At 69.6% G+C, this 20,366-nt stretch overlaps 3 protein-coding genes across 9 annotated transcripts; 1 reads left to right on the forward strand and 2 right to left on the reverse strand.

Annotated features, from left to right (window-relative positions):
• The first annotated feature begins 4,570 nt into the window (after nt 1–4,570).
• On the forward strand, nt 4,571–11,559 carry BCAR1 (BCAR1 scaffold protein, Cas family member). Of its 2 annotated transcripts, XM_080410883.1 has the most exons (7): nt 4,571–4,749; nt 5,668–6,372; nt 7,640–7,801; nt 8,029–8,133; nt 8,560–9,708; nt 9,908–9,997; nt 10,374–11,559. In XM_080410883.1, the coding sequence occupies exons 1-7, from the start codon at nt 4,738–4,740 to the stop codon at nt 10,887–10,889; spliced, it is 2,739 nt and encodes a 912-aa protein (XP_080267009.1). In that variant the 5' UTR covers nt 4,571–4,737; the 3' UTR covers nt 10,890–11,559. The 2 variants fall into 2 exon arrangements, with proteins under 2 accessions (XP_080267009.1, XP_080267010.1); XM_080410884.1 differs by lacking the exon at nt 4,571–4,749 and having other exon boundaries at nt 4,776–6,372.
• Nucleotides 11,201–16,246, reverse strand: LOC308073108 (putative D-lactate dehydrogenase, mitochondrial). 6 transcript variants are annotated; one of them, XM_080410890.1, is made up of 12 exons: nt 16,023–16,124; nt 15,764–15,876; nt 14,807–14,948; nt 14,590–14,731; nt 14,155–14,263; nt 13,835–13,994; nt 13,570–13,769; nt 13,365–13,493; nt 12,526–12,653; nt 12,356–12,446; nt 12,171–12,282; nt 11,201–12,097 (listed from the first exon to the last, which is right to left on the reverse strand). In XM_080410890.1, exons 1-12 carry the CDS (start codon nt 16,083–16,085, stop codon nt 11,657–11,659), a joined length of 1,830 nt encoding a protein of 609 aa, XP_080267016.1. In that variant the 5' UTR covers nt 16,086–16,124; the 3' UTR covers nt 11,201–11,656. The 6 variants fall into 6 exon arrangements, with proteins under 6 accessions (XP_080267016.1, XP_080267017.1, XP_080267018.1 ...); XM_080410895.1 differs by lacking the exon at nt 14,155–14,263 and having other exon boundaries at nt 11,772–12,097; nt 16,023–16,246; XM_080410894.1 differs by lacking the exon at nt 12,526–12,653 and having other exon boundaries at nt 11,772–12,097.
• Nucleotides 16,247–17,304: 1,058 nt separating this feature from the next.
• Nucleotides 17,305–20,182, reverse strand: LOC308073111 (chymotrypsinogen 2-like). The gene is made up of 7 exons (XM_080410902.1): nt 19,761–20,182; nt 19,538–19,641; nt 19,342–19,421; nt 19,151–19,229; nt 18,157–18,337; nt 17,574–17,707; nt 17,305–17,492 (listed from the first exon to the last, which is right to left on the reverse strand). The coding sequence occupies exons 1-7, from the start codon at nt 19,828–19,830 to the stop codon at nt 17,331–17,333; spliced, it is 810 nt and encodes a 269-aa protein (XP_080267028.1). The 5' UTR covers nt 19,831–20,182; the 3' UTR covers nt 17,305–17,330.
• Between the last annotated feature and the right edge of the window lie 184 nt (nt 20,183–20,366).

Below are 20,366 nucleotides of genomic sequence, written 5' to 3' on the forward strand. Positions count from 1 at the left end.
AGACAAGGCAGCGATTGTGTCTGCCTGCCCCGATGGTCGGGGCTTCTGCTGCCGCCGCCACGCTCCAGAGCCACAGCAAAACCGGCTGCGTCCAAGCTGTGCCCGTGGGCTCGCCGCTCGGCACGGTCTGGGGAGGTAACGGCATGCCTTTAAAGCCGCTTTGGTGATAGGGATGTGGGAATAAATGTCCGGCTCCCAGCATGGGAGCAGGCTGAGAGCTGGCTGCCCGGGGGTGCATCCTGCCAGGCTGTCCCATGGACCATGGTGGGATCTGGGGATGGCCAAGCCACCATGGGGCAAAGCGTGATGGCATGTGGTGCTGCGGCTGGCAGCAGGAGGGAGCAGAGCGCGGGGCTGGCCCCGGGAGGCATCACCCCGCAGCCGGGGCAGCAGTTCCCCATGGGGAGGGGGCTGGGAAGGGCTGGTGCCCAGGAGGTGGTGCTGGGCACACCCCGTCCTCTCCTCCAGGCCGCTGTTTTCAGCCTCTCCCCGCTCTTTTCCTCTTAGCGATGTTCCATCGGGCAGCGCTGTGGGGTCTCTGGCTGCGGAGGGTTCAGGACTTAGGAAGCAACGGGGTGGCTCTTGGGTCTCTGAGCCAGGGTCCCCACCGCGGGGCATCCCGGTGCTGGCGGGTGCTGCCACTGGCATTTGAAGCTCCAGCGGTGGCACAGCCGCCCACTCCCAGCAGTGAGCCCCGGCCGGGGGCGAGGATCAGCACCAGCCCTCGCCGGGGGATGAATGGGGAGATGAACAGAGCCACCACTGTTCGGGCAGCCCGAGGCCTGCGCTCCGCCTCGGCTTTCCTGGGGATGAGGGGGTGCCCCGCCATCCTGCTCTCCCCTTCCATCTCCGCTCCACAGCTAATAACCGACCCAGCGCCACGGAAAGGCGGGGGGATAAATCCTTGTTGTCATCCTGTTGGGTCCCATGATATCACAAGCCAAGAGAAATGTCCTCATTATTTCCAGAATATTGAAGTCTAATAAATCCCGTCCTGCCTTATAGGATTTATTTCTCCGTTCATTGCTAGGAGACTCAGTCCCATGTAATCCTATTGCCGCTCCAGGAGGCGGGAGGCGGCTTGCCGAAGCACGGACCTGGTGGGGCCGCGGGCAGGTGCTGCGGGCAGGAGCAGGCAGCCCTGTCCGGAGCCACCGCTCCCACCGGGGACAGTTCCAGCCCTACAAATGTCCCAGCACCATCCCTTCCCTGGGACGTGCCGCTGTCCCAGAGCTATGCCCTGGAGTGGGTTCCCCAAAACGCATCCCAGCCAACGTTTGGGGCATGGCTGGGCCAACAGGGTGCTAATTGGCCATTAGCCAATTAATGCGACATGGCATGGCACAGCCTGCTCTCCCAGTTCCATGCATGCCCGCCATGCCCCTGTGAACCCCTGGCTTTGGGGTCTTCCAACACCTCCCCACAGCAGGACCCAGCGGGAGAAGCCGGGAAGAGCCGGGCCGGCACAGGCAGCTCCCCGCAGCCGCAGCGGCAGCCTGCCTGGTGCGGAGCCGGCCGTGCCTGGTGCGCCGGACACCAGGGACTCTACCAAAGACAATGACGGACACATGAATACGGCTGGAGATTTTGCCGCCAAAGGGTTTTCCATAGCAACCGTTGCTGGGGCAACCTGCATCCCAAGCAGCATCCATCCCAAAACGCCCAGCCCTGTGTCCTCCGGAGCTGGTGAAGAACCAGGGTGTGGGATCAGTGGGGCTCTCACCATACCCCACCGCCAGCAGCACCGGGATGCTCCGACCAGCCGATCCGGCTCTGAGCACCCCCAGCTCCGGAGGGCCCCCGTAACACTCCACTTCTGATCCTCTTTTTGGCATTTCTTGCTGTTAGAGGTGGGAGAAGCCAAAGGGAGACCTGCTGGTGCCTGTCACCCCCCAGGCGCTTGGCTGCGGAAGCCGGGGGTTGTGGGTGCCGTTGCCAGCTCAGGGCGCTCAGTAGATGCGAGCAGCAATTTTGGCTCCAATGCACTGAAAATGGCCTGGATCAGGTATCGACAGGGGATGCTTTGATCTGAGCATCGCCACGGGGAGGGGGAAAAATAAACCCCCTGCTGCTTTTAAGAACCAAATCAGGGAGCCTGCGGCCCTTGGGCGCCTGCCTGAAGCTGCTGGTGACAGACCTGCCCTGGGGATGCCCCGGGGGTCCCAGGAGAGACCCTCGCTGCCGAGTGGGCCGGCCCTCACTGGGCTCAGGGTGTCCGAAGCAAACACACAAACACACCGTGACCCTGTGGGATCAGCTGTGCTGGTGGGAGAGGGGCCGGGGAGCTTGGAGCTCGTCCCTGGTCTGCCCACGGGGCTCAGCCCCTGTGCTGTCACTACTGTCACCGCTGTCACCAGCAAGAGGAAACCACAGCCCATCAACCGTGCCTGCCAGGGTGGCTGCGGTTTGTGGGTATGACCACAGCCCCCACCGCCGGATATCTCCCGCCCTTGGCCATGCCTCAGTTTCCCCTTCTGCCAGGGATGCAAGGGGAACTGCCTCCGAGCAGGGGCCAGTGCCAGGGAACAGCGGTGGTGACTCCCAGGGAGCAAAATGAGCCCCACTTTTGGGGGAAGGGCACATCTTTGCAATCTGGCCTGAACTCCACTGCCGCGCTCTGGCGTGGCCCAAAGGTAACCCCCGAGGGCCAGCGTGGCCAAGAGGGAATGCCACGGCGGGGGCCACAGGCCTTGCCAAGCGCCGCTCGCTCACCAGCCCCACGGTTCTCACACAGGCTTGCCCGCCGCCCACTCACGCCCGCGCCCACGTGGCTGCCTGGCTGCCCCGGCGTGCCTTCCCTCAGCGCCTTGCACCCACGCAAGCCCTGCGTACCCACTGGGCACCCTGCAGTCCCCCTGCCCCAGGCACACGCAGCCCCGTGCCCCTCGAGCGGCCGCGCAGCTTGCACCGCTCTGTGCGGCTTGTGTGCACACGGGCCATGCGCCTCCACGCAGCTTGCCCGTGCCCCGCAGCTCGTCCACACTCATGCGGCTTGTATGTCCTGCAGCTCCTGCGTGTCCCGCAGCTCCCATGCCCCTGCACAGCTCACATGTCCTCCAGCTCTTGCACACCCGTGCAGCTTGCATGGCCAGTAGGACATGCAGGCCCATGTCCTGCAGCCCAAGCACGCCCTGTGGCTCACACGCGCCTCCCACGAGCTCGCTGGAAGCCCTGTGGCCACCCTCCCCGCCTGCTCCCGGCCCCGTGCCGTGGCGGGCAGGGACCGCAGCTCGGCAAGTGGCTGCAAGCCCGGGCTCGCCGGCTGTTGGGGTGCCCATGGGCCACGTGGCCAGGCTGCTGGAACAGGCCGGGCAGGCAGCGTACCGGCTGCTGCGCTGTGCCATGTGTGCCATGCTGTGCCATGTGTGCCACGCAGTGCCACGCCATGTGTGCTGTGATGTACTGCAGTGTGCCATGTGTGCCATGCATGCCATGATGTGCCCTGTGTCCCATGTGTGCCGCACTGTGCCATGTACACCATGGTACGCCATGCATGCCGCCGCCCCAGAGCAGCACATGGGCCGTGCAGGCACGGGAAAGGGAAGAAGGGAGAAGGAATCAAAGCCAAGGTGCCTGTTCCCAATGCCACCCCTGGGTGGGACTGGAGTGCCCCCCCCAGCTGGGGAAGGCGGGGGGCTGCTGGGGAGCAACGCTGCTGCCCCCCTGCCTGTGCTGCCCCTGCCCTCATTGCACACCCCCCGCCTTACACACCTGCCACGTACTCCCCCCTTACATGGCCATTGCACCTCCCCCCACCCCTTACCTGCCCCTTGTGCCCCCCTTGCCATTACACACCCGCCCAGTACACACCCAGTACCCCCCAGTCATGCACCCACTGCACACCTGTTGCACACGTGCCTGCTGCACGCGTTCCCCACACCCCTCCCCCCGCGCCCCCCCCTCGCACACACGGCTCGAAGGCCGTTACCCACCTGTGACCCCCCATTCCACACCCATCCGTCACACTCCTATGGCACCACTTCCCCCGTGACACACCCACTGTGCACACGCCCGTTGCATGCCTGTTACATGCCCATTGCACATCTGTTGCACTCCTATTACATGCCCATTGTGCACACACAGGTGCTCCCATGACCGCAGCACACTCATCACCTCTCCATGCCCTTTGCACACCCGTTACACGCCGTTTGCACACCCGTTACAAGCCTGTTGTATGCCCTTGCACACCCGTTACATGCCCTTCACATGCCTGTTGCACACCCATTATACACCCGTTGCACGCCCTTTGCATGCCCATTGCACACCCGTTACACACAAGTTGCACGCCTGTTGCACGCACGTTTCACACCCGTTACACGCCCTTTACACACCCGTTGCATGTCCTTTGCACACCTGTTACGTGCCCGCTCCCCTCCGCGCCCCGGGGATGGCCCCGCCCCGGCCCCGCCCTCCCCGACCCCACCCCCGGCGGGCGGGCGCGGCCAATGGGGCAGGCGCAGGCGGCGGGGCGGGCGGGGCCAGCGGGGCGGGCGCGGCCAATGGGGCGGGCGCGGGCGGTGGGGCGGGCGGGGCCAGCTAGGCGGGCGCGGCCAATGGGGCGGGGGCGGGGGCGGGCGCGGGCGGCGGGCGGGCGGGGCCGGGCCCGGGCGGGCACCGCGCTATAATGATCCCTACGGCGCCGCCGCCGCCAGCGCGCCGCCCGCCCGCCCCGCCGCCCCCGGCCCGGCCCCGGCCCCCGGCCGAGCGGCACTAGGGCCGGAGCGGCCCCGCGGGAAGATGAACTACCTGGTGAGCGGGGCGCGGCCTGGGGGAGAGGGGCTGCTGCGGGGGCCCCCCGGGCAGGACGTGGGGCCGGCGGTAACGGCGGGGGGCCCGCGGCGTGCAGGAGGGGGCGCGGAGGGGGAGGAGGAAGGCCGCAGCCCGCAGCCCGCCCCGTGGCAGCGCCCCCCGGCTCCGGGGCGGCCGGGCCCCCTCGGGTGACCTTGGCCCAGCCCCGCCGTAGAGGGGCCGGTGGGGCCTTGTCCCGGCTCCCCCCTGCCCGCGGGCGGTGGCGCTGCGGGAGCCGTGGACAGACCCCGGTGGGGCCGCAGGCCTCGGCCTCCCTGCCGGCCCCGGGAGCCGCAGCACCGGGCAGCCGGAGCCCCCCCCACCCGGCCGGCGAAGGGCGGCAGAGCCGGCGGGTCCGTCCCTCGCCTCGGGCAGCGGCGGGAGCCCGGGGCCGGCGGCGGCCTGTCCTGCCGCCATGGCACCGGGCAGCGGCGGCCGGGCCCGAGTGTCCGGCAGGTGCCTCCGCGCCACGGCCCGGGCGGGATGTGGGGGCACAGCCCGTGTCCGCCGGGGGAGCGGCCGCGCCGCGGGCCGGAGGGGGCCGGTCCCGCAGCGGCTGGCGTGGCGGTGGCCGCGGCGGTGGCCAGGGCTCGGGCTGACTCACCGCCCTGGCACTTCCTCCCCGGCGGCGGCGGGAAGGGGCGGGAGAGGCGGAGGAGGCCCCCGGCACCGGGGAGGCGGAAGGGCCCGGCCCCTTCCCAGCACCACCTCGGGAAGGATGGGTTGAGCTCCGGCGGGGCAGGCGGAGCGGCTGGAGCGGGGCGATCCAGCCGGCGGGACCCGCTCGCACAGCCCCGCGGGGCTCCGGGGGCGGCCGGGATGACCCCCCGGCGGCCGGCGGGGTCCGGCTCACCGCCCCGCCGCGGGGCTCTCCTGCAGAACGTGCTGGCCAAGGCGCTGTACGACAACGTGGCCGAGTCCCCGGACGAGCTCTCCTTCCGCAAGGGCGACATCATGACGGTGCTGGAGCGCAACACGCAGGGGCTGGACGGCTGGTGGCTCTGCTCGCTCCACGGCCGGCAGGGCATCGTCCCCGGGAACCGCCTCAAGATCCTGGTGGGGATGTACGACAAGAAGCAGCAGCAGCAGCCGCAGCAGCAGCAGCAAGCACCTGGCCCGGCGCAGGGGCAGGCACCGCCGCAGGCACCGCTGCCCCAGCCGGCCCTGCCTTACCACCACCAAGGGGGCTTCACCTCGCTCTCACCCGCCTCCCAGTACACCCCCATGCACCCTGCTTATGCCCCCCAAGGGGACAACGTCTACCTGATGCCGGTCCCCAGCAAGGGACAGCAGGGTCTTTACCCGGGCTCGGCACCCACCGGACAGTTCCCGCCTGCCCCGGCTAAGCAGCCCCCCGCCTACCCGAAGCAGACGCCTCCCCACGCCTTCCCCAGCTTGGGCCAGGAGATCTACCAGGTGCCCCCCTCCCTGGGCCAAGTGGCAGAGGCGTACCCCGCGGGCTCTGCCAGCCCCCCCCAGGATGTCTACCAGGTTCCTTCCTCAGCTGGTCAGGCTCAGGACATCTACCAGGTGCCCCCGTCGTTGGACATGAGGAGCTGGGAAGGGCACAAGCCCCAGGGGAAGGTAGGACAAGGGGACTGGAGGGGTGGCGGCACGGTTAAGGGGTGCTCTGCAGTCCATGGTGGTGAGTGGGTGCCAGGACTGCAGGGCTCGTGCTTACCACCCAGCACTGTCTCTTTGAGCGGGCAGCCTTGTGCCTGTCATGGGGTGCGTGGGCATCCTTCCCTGCACCGCTGGCAGGAGCGGCTGTGCCGGCACAGGTCCCTGCTGTGGCTGAGGTGCCCTGGTTGGCATGGGCTACTGGGCTTGGGGCTGGTACAGTGTTCGGCGTTTGGGTCTTCTTGGTCCCTCACGTGGGTTCTGCCGGTGTCACCAAGGGCATGGCAGTCGTGTCTGGGACAGGCGCGGGGTTCTGGTAACCCCAGAGCTGCTTGGAGGTGCCCCTTGGCCAGATCCTGCAGCTATGGAGGTACCTGTGGTACCTGGCACAGTGCTGTGATGTTTCCTTCCTCCTGGGAGCGTGGGCAGGGGCAGGCAGCCAGTGCCAGCGTGTCCCGGCCATGCCAGGGAGCCTGCCAGCACTTGCCGGTTGCATTTACTGGTGAGGCAAGGGTGAGCCAGCAGCCTAACGGCTACATCCCGGACACTGGGCTCCTTCTGGCTCTGCCCCTTCCCTGGCACGTCATGCCAGGGAAGGGAAGCGAGGTGCTTTCTGCATCGTGTGTTCTGGGAAGACTACCCTGACTCATGCTTCTGGGATGCAGCTGGTGAAAGGGGGCACTACCAAATCCTGGCCAGGGCACAGGGAGCATCCTAAAAGGGAGGAGCAGTCTGGCACTTCTGCCAGTTTCTCAGCCCTTCTTGTCCATGGCACTGGCTGGGCAGGGTGCCATGACTCTCTGGGTTTGGTTATTTGCTGCTCTTGTGTCCCCGTGATATGGCAAGGTGGGCACCGAGCTGCGGGCAGGGATCTGCCAACACCCGCAGGGTGTTGGCAGATCCCTGCCCGCAGCTCGGTGCCCAAATCGGCCATTCCCTTCTGCACGCCGCGGCCCTGCCGGCTGGGCTTTGTCTCTCGCAGAGGCTCGCCGCTATAAATAACCGGTGATATCATTCCCGTTCCCCGGCGTTGCTGCGAGAATCGTGCACGCCCGGCCGGGGAGCGCCCTCCCGTGGGCACCGGTTTGCCCGGTGCCAGACGGTCTGGTACGGGATCTGGCACCCATCATCTCTCCAGCCCCATCGCTGGGTTTTGGGGAGGGTGATGCGGGGTGGGGGGCAGGCTGGGGATGCTTGGCGGTGCCCACCTCGTCCCTTTCCCTCTTGCCAGGTGCTGGTGCCCACCCGCGTGGGACAAGTGTACGTCTATGACTCCCCCAAGGGTGAGCAGGATGAGTACGATTTCCCTCGCCACCTCCTCTCTGCGGGCTCCCAGGAGATCTATGATGTGCCACCTGTCCGAGGGGGGGTCCCGAGCCAGTTCAGCCAGGAGGTGAGGCTGGGCAGGGGGTGTGGGGAAGGGTCTCTGGCTCCCATCTCCCAGCACGGGAGATGCTCTGGCACAGCCTGATTTTCAAACCTGGGCAAATTACACCCAAAGCTGGGCACATTATGGGCCTTGGGGCTGCTTCTGGCACCTCCACCCTTCCTGGCTGCACCTTGGGAGAACGTGGGTGTCCACACCATCCCTGACACACCATCCTGTGTCCCCCCATTCAGGTCTATGACACCCCCCCCATGGCAGTGAAGGGTCCCAATGGACAGGACCCAGGGCAGGAGATCTACGACGTGCCCCCCAGCGTGGAGAAGAACCTTCACCAAACTGTAAGTGCTGCTGAGACCATATGAGACAGACACGTTTTTACAGTGAGAACAATCTTTCACTGGAACAGCCAGGGATGTGGTGGCATCTCTGGCACTGGAGGCTTTCAGGGTGCCGGGGGACAGGGTGCTGGATGACCTTATCTAGGGGATGAGGTTGGACCAGTGATTTTTCAAGGTTCCTCCCAACCTGGGCTGGTGGCGGATTTGTGATTCCTGCCCCAGACGGGATGCAGGAGGCCAGGAGTGCAGCGGCAGGGCTGTGCCAGCCTCCCTGGGGTACACGGCTCCATCCTGGTGCTCACCCAGCGCTGTCTTGCTTTCCTGGTGCCGGTGCTTATGTGCACTGCAGCACAGTGCAGCCCGTCCACGCGTGACCCAGGCTGGCTCTTCCAGCAGCGCTGACAGTGTCTGCCGCTGCCCTTGCAGGTGTACGATGTCCCCCCCTCGGTGAGCAAGGACGTGCCGGATGGCCCGGCGCGGGAGGAGACCTACGACGTGCCCCCTGCCTTCACCAAGCAGAAAGGCTTCGACCCCTCCCGCCACCCGCTGATCCTGGCCCAGCAGGAGCCCTACTTGCCGGAGGATGTCTATGATGTGCCGCCGGCAGCCGGGAAAGGTGCCCCTGAACCGCCGCTCTCCCACGAGATCTACGATGTGCCCCCCAGCCTCAAGAAGCTGGGGGGGCCAGCCTTCCCCTCCCAGGAGGTCTACGACGTGCCCCGGGACCTGCACGCCCCCAGCAAGTGCTCCCTGGACGTGGAGGGCGAGTACATCTATGATGTCCCACCGCAAGTGGACCGTGAGGCCAAGGGCACCGACACCAAGCGCCTCTCTGCCTCCAGCACGGGCAGCACCCGCAGCAACATCTCCACATCCTCGCTGGACGTGGTGCCTGTGAAGGAGCCGGCCAAGGGAGCCGGCAAGGAGTTCTCCCTGGACTTGGATGCCGCCATGGAGACGCTGGCCAAGCTCCAGCATGGTGTCGGCGGCGCCGTCTCCTACCTCATGTCCTTCATCAGCGCCAACTGGCGCAGCCCCGAGCACATGGAGGCCAACGCTGCCAGCATCCGCGGGGCAGCCGAGGGTGTCCGGACAGCCCTCCGGGACCTACTAGAGTTTGCCCGGGGGGCGGTGGGCAATGCTGCCCAGGCCTCTGACCGCTCCCTCTACACCAAGCTCAGCAAGCAGCTGCAGAAGATGGAGGAGGTCTACCAGGCCCTGGCACGGCACGGCCAAGCGCTGGATGCTTGCCACTGGGCCCCGAGCGCCCTGGCCAGTGGCAAGCCAGGCACGGATGACTTGGAGCACTTCGTCATGCACTCGCGCGGCGTCCCCGATGACACCAAGCAGTTGGCCTCCTTCCTGCATGGCAATGCCTCCCTCCTCTTCAAACGGACAAAGCCGGCAGCGGAGAGCGGTGGCCACGGGCCCCCTCACCCCTCCGACAAGGCCAGCAGCATCCAGTCCCGGCCCCTGCCCTCCCCGCCCAAGTTGCTGGCCCAGGAGTCGCCTGACGGGCCCTACGAGAACAGCGAGAGTGGCTGGATGGAGGATTACGACTATGTTCATCTCCAGGTGGGCAGGGGAAGGGGGGCTGCTCCCCGGCACAGGGGGATTGGGCAGCTCTGGCGTGGTGCTTCTGTCACCCGCATCTCACTTTTACCCTCTGACTTGAGGACTGTGGGGACCAGGGGTGTCCCAGGGCAGGCGGGGGCTTGCTCCCTGCAAGGCTGGTGTTGCTGACCCCCGTGTCATGCCCCTTCCTTCCCTGCAGGGCAAGGAGGAGTTTGAGAAGACCCAGAAGGAGCTGCTGGAGAAAGGCAACATCATCCGGCAGAGCAAGGACCAGCTGGAGCACCAGCAGGTAACAGGGGCAGGGTGGGCAGGTGCTGCTGGGCACAGCTCTTGGGGCAGGGGGGGCCTTGGGTCCGGCTGCCCTTGTACCCCCCGTCCCGCCACCGGTCTGCACCACGGCCCCCTCCTGCGTGGCTGTCCCCACAGTGGGTTCTGGCTCGCCCCTCTCCAGTGGCACAGTACTGGCACGGGAGGCATTGGCACCTTGCTACCGGTGGGGAGCCTGGCACGGCTGTCCCGGGGCTGGCACTGTCCAGTGCTGTTTTCCCTGGGGCACAGCTGTCATCCAGGGCTGGTGGCCATGGCCACCAGTGCTGGTGGCTCCAGGGAGGGGAGCAGGCGTTGTCTTGGTGGCCGTCCTGCCTCACGCCCTGTCCCTCCCACAGCTGAAGCAGTTTGAGCGGCTAGAGCAGGAGGTGACACGTCCCATCGACAACGACCTGTCCAACTGGAGCCCCCCCCAGCACTTTGGCCCGGCACGGGGCGGTGGGGCCTTGTGTCCTGCCGACCGCCAGCTCCTCCTCTTCTACCTGGAGCAGTGTGAGGCCAACCTCACCACGCTCACCAATGCTGTCGACGCCTTCTTCACCGCCATCAGCACCAACCAGCCCCCCAAGATCTTTGTGGCCCACAGCAAGTTCGTCATCCTCAGCGCCCACAAGCTTGTCTTCATTGGAGACACGCTGTCCCGCCAGGCCAAGGCCCAGGACGTCCAGCACAAGGCGATGCACTACAGCAACCTCCTCTGCGAGATGCTCAAGGAGATCGTGGTGACCACCAAGGCGGCCGCCCTCCACTACCCTTCTCCTGCGGCCTCTCAGGACATGGTGGAGCGTGTCAAGGACCTTGCCAACAGCACACAGCAGTTCAGGATGGTGCTGGGCCAGCTGGCAGCCATGTGACGGCCCTGGGCTGCCGTCATCTCCCCACAGCCCCCACCCTGTACCCAGACACCCATCACCCTCCACGAGAGCCCTCTCGTCTCGGTGCAAGCAGACATGTACATAGAGACTCCTACGCGCACTGGGGGCCTGGGGCTCTGCTGGTAGAGGGGTTAGGGGCTGCCGCCATTGTCCCCCTTCCTCTTCCTCCCTCTGGCCAGAGGCCAGACTTGGTTTTGGAGCCGTACCTGTAACAAAGCGAAGCTGGGCGGCAGGTTTGTGCCTGCTCCCTCCCCGCTGTCCTCTCTCCGTAAAAAAAAAAACATCTGCTGTTCCTGGTGGCCTGGAGGCCACAGGGCCGTGTCCCCGGTGAATCGAGACTGCGATGGGCCTGGCAATTTGGGGCGATGCTGCGGCTGCCCTGCGGCGGGGGGGACTCCAGCCCAGTTTCTGGCAGCCAGCAGGGTGTAATGGTGTGGAAGCCACCCCTCCTGGTGGGACGGTGGGGCAGGGATGGGTTGTACCTTCACCCCGTGCCCTGGGGGCTGTGCATAAGTGTCCCCAGGGTGGGGGCTAAGGTGTGACAAGGGGGCTGGGCCAGGAGGGATCTAACCTGTATGTTCTCACGTCTTGGGTTTTGCTACCGTACCAGCTGTAACTGAAATGCAAACCAAAATTGGTGCCTTTTAAACACAGGGGAAGCTTCCACTGGTTCCCAGAGTTGCAGCCCCTTGCCCCTTGCCCAGCAGCATAAAGACTTGCCTAGAACACACTGCGGGCCCCCCCATCTACTGGGTATCTGTGTGTACCTGCCACGGGGAGGGAAACCCTGAGGAGGGGCTGAGGGAGCCTGTCCCTGTTCCCTCCCCACCCACCCAAAAAGACATCATGGCGCATGGTAACTTTGGTGCAGGAGGGTTTTTATTGGGGGTGCCCAACCCCCAGGAGGGGGGATGAGAGGATTTGGGGGAACAGGACAGGGGGCAGGGCAGGGCAGCAAGCCCAGCCCAGCCACAACCCTGGGGGCTGCGGCCCCTGGCCCGCCTGGGTGCCGCTGCCCCCCTCAGAGCACCTTGCCGGGGTTCATGAGGTTGTGGGGGTCCAGCGCAGCCTTGATGCGGCGCAGGGTGTCCAGCCCCTCCGGGCCCAGCTCCTCCCGCAGCAGCGCCCGCTTGCCCAGCCCCACGCCGTGCTCCCCGGTGCAGGTGCCCCCCGCCGCCAGCGCCCGCCTGCGGGACGGGGCCGTCAGAGCACAGGGACACCCCCCGCTGCCCACGGCCCCCCGCGGCGCCCCCGGCCCACCTGCCCAGGCGCTGGGCGAAGGCGTGGACGCGCTGCGCCTCGGCCGGGTCCCGGGCGTCGAAGACGAGGAGGCAGTGGAAGTTGCCGTCGCCCACGTGTCCCACCATGGGGCCTGCGGGGCCGCGGGTCAGGCGGGGAGCGGCGCGGAGCGTGGCAGCCCCCAGCCCACCCCCCGCCCCGCTGACCGGTGAGGCCGGAGTCCCGCAGGTCCCGCTGGGTCTCCACCACCACGTCGGGCAGGCGCGAGATGGGCACGCAGACGTCCGTGGAGTAGCCCTGGGCCGGGCAGGGCAGAGCCGTGGCACATGTGGCTCCGCGGGGCGCTGCCGCCATCGCCCCCGTGCCCGGCCCTCACCTGGCAGCCGGGCCGCAGCGCCAGGGCGGCGTACCAGGCGCTGTGCCGCATGGCCCACAGCCGCCCACGCTCCTCCGGCTCCTCCGACCAGGCCGGCACGGAGCCGCCGTTCAGCCGCACCATCTCCTCTGCCGGGGCCGGGACCCTGCCACGGGGCACGACGGGACCCCCCGCACCCCTGGCCCTCGCCCCAGCACCCCCAGAGCCCGCCCGCCCCGCAACCCTGGCACCGGCACCGGGCACCCGCCCGTACCCCTGGGACAGCCCCCGTTCCCTCTCCCTGGGCGCTCATCCGTCCCCCCCGGGACAGCCCCGGGTCCCCGGCCCCCCAGCAGACCCCCAGCCCACGCACCCACCCCTCACCCTGGTGACTTCCCAGGTACCACCCTGGGCACCCACCCCTGGTGTGTGTCCCTGTCCCCACACCCGGGTGCCCGGCCCTCCCTCAGGGCACACTGGTCCCCCATCCCCGGCCAGACGCACCCGCCCACACCCACAGGACCCGTGGACCCCGGCCCCCCAGACCCACGCTCTGGGCACCCGTCCCTTGCCCTGGGGACACCAAGGACCAACAACCCCCGCTGCTGGGCACCCGCGCCTTGCCCCAGGCACCCTGGTCACCCTGCCCCAGGCCCTGCACACCCATCACTGATGCCAGAGGCGTGGCGTGGCCCCCCAGCACTGTCCTGCTCCCCGCGACGCCGCTGGGCCCCCTGACCCTGGGCACCCATCCCTCCTCTGTGGGTGCCCACCACGGCCCCCACACCCAAGCACCCATCCCCAGCACTCGGCCCCCACACCGCCCCAAGCCCCCAGCCCCAGCCCGGTGCCATCCCTACCCGCCTGCCGCTGCTGCTCCGCCAGGCCCTGCCGGGAGCCATGGAGCTCCAGGAGGAGCGTGGGTGCCACCGGCAGCCCCGTCCCGCTGTAGCGGCCGCAGGCATCTGCCATCACCTCGTCCAGGAATTCTGGGCGGGAGGCGGCGGCGCTGAGCCCGGCCACCAGCACCCGGAGCCCCGGCCCCGCGCCAGCCCCGGCACCCACCGATGCGCGCCACGGGCACGGCGGCCTGCAGCACCTGCACCGTGCAGGCCACAGCCGCCCGCACGCTGGGGAAGGTGGCGACGGTGGCGGCGACGGCCTCGGGCAGGGGGTGCAGGCGCAGCGTGGCCTGCGTCAGGAAGCCCAGGGTGCCCTCGGAGCCCACGAAGAGGGACGTCAGGTCGTAGCCGGCCGCGCGCTTCCTGCACGAGCCTGGTGAGCAGGCGCCGGTGCGGACCCCCCCGGCCCGGCTGGCCCCAGCGCCCACCTGGCCTGGCGCCCGGCGCCTGCGGTGTGCAGCAGGCGCCCGTCCGGCAGCACCACGCGCAGGTTGAGCACGTTGGGCCGCATGGTGCCGTAGCGCACCGCGTTCGTGCCCGAGGCGCCTGTGGCCGCCATGCCGCACAGCGAGGCATCCGCCCCTGGGTCTGCGGGGGGACGGGGGCAGGGACGTGTGATGGGGCCCCGTGAGCCCCCGTGCTGCCCCCGCTCAGCACCCGTGACCCCAGCCCCACCACACCCCCCGTCCATTGCGGAGACCACGGCACCTCAGCGGGGACCCACAGCACCCCCGGGACCACGGCACACCTGTGGGCAGCTGCAGCACCTCTGGGACAACAGCATCCCCAGTGCCACGGGAATCCCAGCACACCATGGACCACGGCAACCCCAGCTCCGCGGGCACCCTTTGACCCCCCTGGCACCACGGCACAACCCCTCCAGTACCACTGCGACCCCAGCACCCCACGGGGACCTCCGCACCCCTGGCACCCCAGCCCCATGGGCTCCCCAGCAACCCCGGGGACCCCGGCACACCCATGGGCACCCTCAGGGGCCCTGGGACCACGACACCCCCACGCCCCTGGGGACGCCCCGCACTCTTGCGGACGCAGCGCCCCCAGCCCCACGGGCACCCCAGTCCCTCCAGCACCCCCAGCGCCACCAGCCCTCCCGCTGTCCCCAGCACCCCCAGGCCTGCCCCCCGGCCCCGCGCCCCCGGCCGCGCCCCGCTGCCCACGGTACCGACGGGGAACCAGAGCCCGGTGCCGCGCAGGCGGCTGTTGAGGGCCTTGCGGGTGACGCCGGGCTCCACCGCCACCGAGAAGTCCTCGAGGCTCAGCTCCGCCACGGCGTCCATGCGGCTCAGGTCGAAGCAGACGCCGCCCTGGCGGGGGGCACCGCAGGGGCTGGGCACGGCCGGGCACGCCGAGCCGGGGGGCGGGGGGCCGGGGGCACGTACCTGCACGGCGTTGACGCCGCCCTCCAGGCCGGTGCCGGTGCCGAAGGGCACCATGGGCACGCGGCAGCGGTAGCAGAGCGCCGCCAGCTCCTGCACCTGCCCCACCGCCCGGGGCCACACCACCGCGTCCGGGGGCGCGCAGCTGGGGGGCACGGCGGGGCACGGGTCTGCCGGGGGCGGCACCGGGAGGGACCCTGCCCCGAGAGACCCTGCCCCGGGGGAGACCCTGCCCCGAGAGACCCTGCCCCGGGGGAGACGCTGCCCCGAGAGACCCTGCCCCGGGAGGGACCCTGCCCCGGGGGAGACCCTGCCCCGGGGGAGACCCGGCACCGGGAGGGACCCTGCCCCGGGGGAGACCCTGCCCCGGGGGAGACCCGGCCCCGAGAGACCCTGCCCCGGGGGAGACCCGGCACCGGGAGGGACCCTGCCCCGGGGGAGACCCTGCCCCGGGGGAGACCCGGCACGGGGAGGGACCCTGCCCCGGGGGAGACCCTGCCCCGGGGGAGACCCGGCCCCGAGAGACCCTGCCCCGGGGGAGACCCGGCACCGGGAGGGACCCTGCCCTGGGGGAGACCCTGCCCCGGGGGAGACCCGGCACGGGGAGGGACCCTGCCCCGGGGGAGACCCGGCACCGGGAGGGACCCTGCCCCGAGGGAGACCCTGCCCCGGGGGAGACCCGGCCCCGAGAGACCCTGCCCCGGAGGAGACCCTGCCCCGGGGGAGACCCGGCACCGGGAGGGACCCTGCCCCGGGGGAGACGCTGCCCCTGCCCCGGGACCCTGCCCTGCCCGGCCTGGCCCTGTGCAGCCCCCTCCCCTGCTCAGACCCGGCCTCTCCCCATGCTGGTTCCCTCCTCTGCCCAGACCCTTCCCCTGCCCGGACCCCTCCCCTCCCCCACCCCTCCTCTGCCCGGACCCCTCCCCGCCCCAGCCCCCCCAGCCCAGCCCCGGCACCCACGCGTGCATGGACTCGTCGTGGCCGTGCTGCTCGCGCACCGCCAGGGCCGTGGAGACGTTGGGGGCCCCGACCACCGCCCGCAGGGCCGCCACGAAGTCGGGGGGCAGCGGGCGCTGGGGGGGAGCGAGGGCCCCGTCAGGGCGGCGGCGGGGGCGGGGGGTCCGACCGGGAGGACCCTCACCCACAGGCGGGGCCGCGGCGGGTACCCCACACCCCGGACCCCCGCTCCCCCCGGCACCCCCGCGCCCCCCGGCCCCACCTTGGAGCAGCAGCCCCGGCGCCACAGCGCCGCCCCCAGCCCCAGCCCCCGCCGCAGGGCCATGCTGGGCACGGGCACGGACGGCACCGGGCGGGACCTGCCCCCCCGCCGCCGCCCGCCCCCTCCCGCCGCCGCCGCCGCCGCCTTAAGGTGGCTCCGGCCGCGGCCCCGGGGCTGCGCCCAGCGCCCCCCCCGCCGGGCCCTGTGCCCCCAGCCCCGGCCCCCCCGGCCCCCCCGGCCCGCGCCGGGAAGGGGTCACCCGCGCCCCCCCGGCCCCGTGTCCCCGTGGGAGCCACGTGCTCCCAGCCCGGCCCCGTGTCCCCGCGTCCGGGTGTCCCCGCGCCCGCCCGGGGGCCCCACACCCGGCCGGGGTCGCTGCCCCCATGGGGCCACATGGCCCCGCGCCCCCAGCCCTCCCGGCCAGCTGTCCCCACGCACAGCCAGGAGTCCCCACGGCCCCTGGCCATCTGTCCCCATGCCCGGCCAGGGGTCCCTGCCCAGACAGGTGTCCCCCATGTCCACCTGTCTCCATGCCCAGCCACGTGTCCCCCCCCCCATATGCATCTGTCCCCGTGTCCAGACTGGTGTCCCCTCCCTGCCAGGTGTCCCCACATCCATCTGTCCCCATACCCAGCCAGGTCCCTGGCCATCCAGATGTCTCCGTGGCCATCTGTCCCCATGCACAGCCAGGTTTCCTCAAGAGCTAGGTGTCCCCCTGTCCCCATCACTGCTCAGGTGTCCCTGCCCAGCCAGGTGGCCCCATATCCAGCTGTACCCATAAGTGGCCAGCTGTCCCCATGCCTGCCTGCCCATCTGTGCCCACTCCTGGCCTGGTATCAGCACCCAGACAGGTGTCCCCAGATCCAGCTGTCCCCATGCCCAGACAGGGGTCTCCACCCAGCCAGGTGTCCCCATACGCGTCTGTCCCCGTGCCCAGACAGGTGTCTCCCAGGCCACCTTTCCCTGTGCCCAGCCAGGTGTCCCCTTGTCCCTCTGTTCCCATGCCCAGCCACGTGTCCCCGTAGGCACTGATCCCCGTGCCCGGTCTGGTGTCCCTGACCAGCTAGGTGTCCCCATATACGTCTACACCCATGCCTGCCCAGCCAGCTGTCCCCATGCCCACCTGTCCCCATGCCCAGCCAGATGTCCACACCCAGCCAGGCGTCCCCATGCCCAGACAAGTGTCGCCAAGCCTCCCGCATGCCCCTGCCCACAGCCACCTGTCCCCCGGCTGCCCCGCACACCTCCCGCCCACCCCGCTGTGGCACAAGGACGCAGCACGGTGGGTGGCAGCGTTTATTGCCAGCCTCAGTTGGCCTGCAGGATGGAGTCGATCCAGCTGCGCAGCTTGGTGACGCGGGCGTAGACGCCGGGCACGTTGGGGTCGCAGGTGCTGCTGCCCCAGGAGACGATGCCCACCAGGTTCCAGACACCGTCCTTCTGGCACACCAGCGGGCCCCCGGAGTCGCCCTGCGGGCAGCGGGTGAGCGCAGGGGCTGGGGAGGGGGGCGCGGGGGGCACGGGGGGCACAGGGGGGCTGGGAGCACCTACCATGCAGGAGGAGGCACCGTCAGCACCGGCGCACACCATCACGTCGGCGATGCGGAACCCCCAGAACTGCTTGCACTGCGCGTTGGTGAGCAGGGGCAGGGCCACCTGCTGCAGCACCGCCGGCGTCTGCGAGGCTGCGGGCGAGCGGGGCGGCATCAGTGCCAGCACCGCGGCCGCGACTGGGACCAGGACAGGGAGGGGTGTAGGGAGAGGGATGTGCGCAGGCATGAGGATGAGGACGAGGACGAGGACGAAGATGAGGACGAGGACGAGGATGAGGATGAGGATGGGGATGGGGATGGGGAGGGAGAGGAGGGCAGGAGCGGTTGTGGGTTGGAACTTAGGGATGGGGATGGGGACAGAGATGGGGATGGGGGGAAGGATGGGTACAAGGACGGGGCTGGGGATGAGGAAGGGGACAGGGGTGAGGATGGGGCTGGGCCTGAGGCTGAGCATGGGGATGAGGCTGAGCATGGGGATGAGGACAGCAATGGGGCTGGGGAAGGGTACGGGGATGAGGAAGGGGCCAGGGAGGAAGGCAAGGATGGGGCTGAGGCTGCGCGGGGGCAGGAAAGCGCAGTACCGTTGGGGTCAGTGAGCCCCCAGCCGGTGGTGACACAGGTCATGCCCCCCGGGAAGTCATCAGTGGCCTGGGGCAGGCAGACGGGGGACACGCGGGCTGACATCCGCGCCGGAGTGGCCAGTTTGATCAGGGTGATGTCGTCACGGATGGTCAGCATGTTGAACTTGGGGTTCTTGAAGACCTGGAGCAGGCAGCACCGCTCCCAGCGCCTGCCTGCACCCTTGGCCAGGGCGCTGGGCGCCGGGGGCTCCCTGGGGACCAACAGGGACCCCGGGGGCCCGCGGGGAACCCAGAGGATGGCCCTGTGGGCCCTGGGCTGAGGGGGTCTCTGGGCTGCAGACCCAGCCCCTGGGGCACAGGGCAGCAGGGACATGGTGGGGACTCACAGGGACCGCAGGGAGCAGAGCCCAGGTCCTGGGCTGGTGGGGACACAGGGAGCAGACCCCAGCCCCTGGGGCACTGGGCCGTGGGGACGCCCCAGGGACACCAACAGGGACTCAGGGGCACCATGAGATGGGGCAGACCCCAACTCCCTGGCCAAGGCGTGCCCAGGGAGCAGGGGACAAGCCCCAGCACTGGTGGGTGCCAGGGAGCAGGGCCAAGCACTGGTCTCAGGAAGACGGGGCCACCAACGCGCCTGTGGCCCACCCGGGGCTGCTGCTGGCCGGGACCTCGGGGCTGCTCAGGGCCCCTCAGGGCAGCCCCCAGCCCGCGGGCACTGGGGAGCAGGGACAGCCCAGGTCACATCACCTGCGGGGATGGATGAAGGGGACCCTGGGGGCCTGACCCCCATCCCTGGGGGGTCCTGCGAGTGCGGTCCCAACTCCAGGCATGAGGGGGAGCAGGGACACCCCGGGGGACCCCAGCCCAGGAACGTGGGGCACCACAGACACCCCTGGGACCCTGACCCCCAGGACAAGGGGACCCGGACCCCCGGGGCTTCTCATGGTGGCCGTGGGACCCCGCAGGCACGCGGCCCCCATGCCGGTGGTACCTTCTCGATGGTCAGCTTCTGCTCGTCAGGGGTGGTCACGTCCTGGTCATATGCGCCCACCACCACGGTGTCGGTGGTCCTGGGCACGGGCAGGCGCTGAGCACCGGGCACAGCACAGGGACAGGGGGTTCCCTGGGGACCCGGTGCACCCACCCAGCCCCGGGGCGGCCGGCAGCAGAGCCAGCACCTACCTGACGCCGCAGTGGGCAGCGGTGACCACCCAGTTCTCGCTGATCAGAGACCCGCCGCAGAAGTGGAAGCCGTTGTAGCGCTGGCGGGCAGAGCTGCGTCAGCACCCGGCACCGCCGGCACCGCCGCCGGGGTGCTCTGTGCCCGGCCCCCACCCCAGCACCCACCCTGGCCCCCCTTGGGCGCCCAGACACTCACCTGGAGGGACACCTGCCACGGCCAGGACCCCGGCACCGCCGGCTCCCCGTTGACGATGCGGTTGTAGCCGCGGATGACGGGAGTGATGGCGGGCACGCCACAGCCTGCGGGGCACAGGCAGCCGTGGGACGGGGGCTCCAGCCTCCCCGCCCCCGCGCCCCCCCAGTGCCACCGCCCCCCCAAGCCCCTCGCCCGCCCTGCCGAGCCCCGCAGCCCCACGCACTCTCCACGGAAAGGGTGGCACGGGCAGAGCCCGCCAGCGCCAGGCAGCTCAGCAGCCACAGCAAAGCCATCGTCACTCGTCACTCGTGGGGACAGACCCTGCCTGGGGCTCAGCGCCTCTTATACGCGCTGCTGGGCACGGCGCCGCTGCCGGCCTTCACACCACGGCCTCGGGAGGTAGCGTGGCACCGGGCAAGTGCCAGGACGGGGCCTGGGAGCGTGGCACCTGGAGCCAGTGGCCTTGGCTGGGGCTGTGGGACAGCACTGGTGGCAGCTGAGTGCTGGCTTCGACATGCTCCTTGGGCTGGTGCTTGGCCAGCTGTCACCAAGCCATGGGGTGGCCAGGGTTGGAAGGGACCTTGGAGTTCACCTGGTCCAACCCCAGCAGGGCTACCCAGGGGCTGTTGCCAGGTGGCTTCTGAGTAGCTCCATGGACGTGTGACTGCTGGCACAGCGCCAGCCCGGCACCACGGCCATCGCTCAACTCCTGGCCTGGCCCCAGGGGGAACTGTGACCCCATGCCGCAGCTGGGCAGCGCTTGGTAGAGCTCTGTAGCCCAAACCCTGGTGCTGGTGGCACCGGGCTGCCTCGTGCCAGCCACGGTGAG

This window comes from Falco punctatus (genome assembly GCF_963210335.1).
Source record: "Falco punctatus genome assembly, chromosome: 14".
NCBI lineage: Eukaryota > Metazoa > Chordata > Aves > Falconiformes > Falconidae > Falco > Falco punctatus.

What these genes read in the sequence shown, in the direction of transcription:
- BCAR1 (XM_080410884.1), top strand. Translation starts at nt 5,272, where the DNA reads ATGTGGGGGCACAGCCCGTGTCCGCCGGGGGAGCGGCCGCGCCGCGGG. An exon ending in CGAGCCAGTTCAGCCAGGAG is followed by an intron (nt 7,802 to 8,028) that starts GTGAGGCTGGGC and finishes CCCCCCATTCAG; the next exon opens with GTCTATGACACCCCCCCCAT. An exon ending in AGAAGAACCTTCACCAAACT is followed by an intron (nt 8,134 to 8,559) that starts GTAAGTGCTGCT and finishes CTGCCCTTGCAG; the next exon opens with GTGTACGATGTCCCCCCCTC.
- LOC308073108 (XM_080410890.1), bottom strand. Translation starts at nt 16,085, where the DNA reads ATGGCCCTGCGGCGGGGGCTGGGGCTGGGGGCGGCGCTGTGGCGCCGG. An exon ending in CACGACGAGTCCATGCACGC is followed by an intron (nt 14,949 to 15,763) that starts GTGGGTGCCGGG and finishes CGTGCCCCCCAG; the next exon opens with CTGCGCGCCCCCGGACGCGG. An exon ending in GGCGCCGGGCGCCAGGCCAG is followed by an intron (nt 13,770 to 13,834) that starts GTGGGCGCTGGG and finishes AGGCTCGTGCAG; the next exon opens with GAAGCGCGCGGCCGGCTACG.
- LOC308073111 (XM_080410902.1), bottom strand. Translation starts at nt 19,830, where the DNA reads ATGGCTTTGCTGTGGCTGCTGAGCTGCCTGGCGCTGGCGGGCTCTGCC. An exon ending in TGCCACCCTTTCCGTGGAGA is followed by an intron (nt 19,642 to 19,760) that starts GTGCGTGGGGCT and finishes TGTGCCCCGCAG; the next exon opens with GCTGTGGCGTGCCCGCCATC. An exon ending in GGGGCTCACTGACCCCAACG is followed by an intron (nt 17,708 to 18,156) that starts GTACTGCGCTTT and finishes GCTCGCCCGCAG; the next exon opens with CCTCGCAGACGCCGGCGGTG.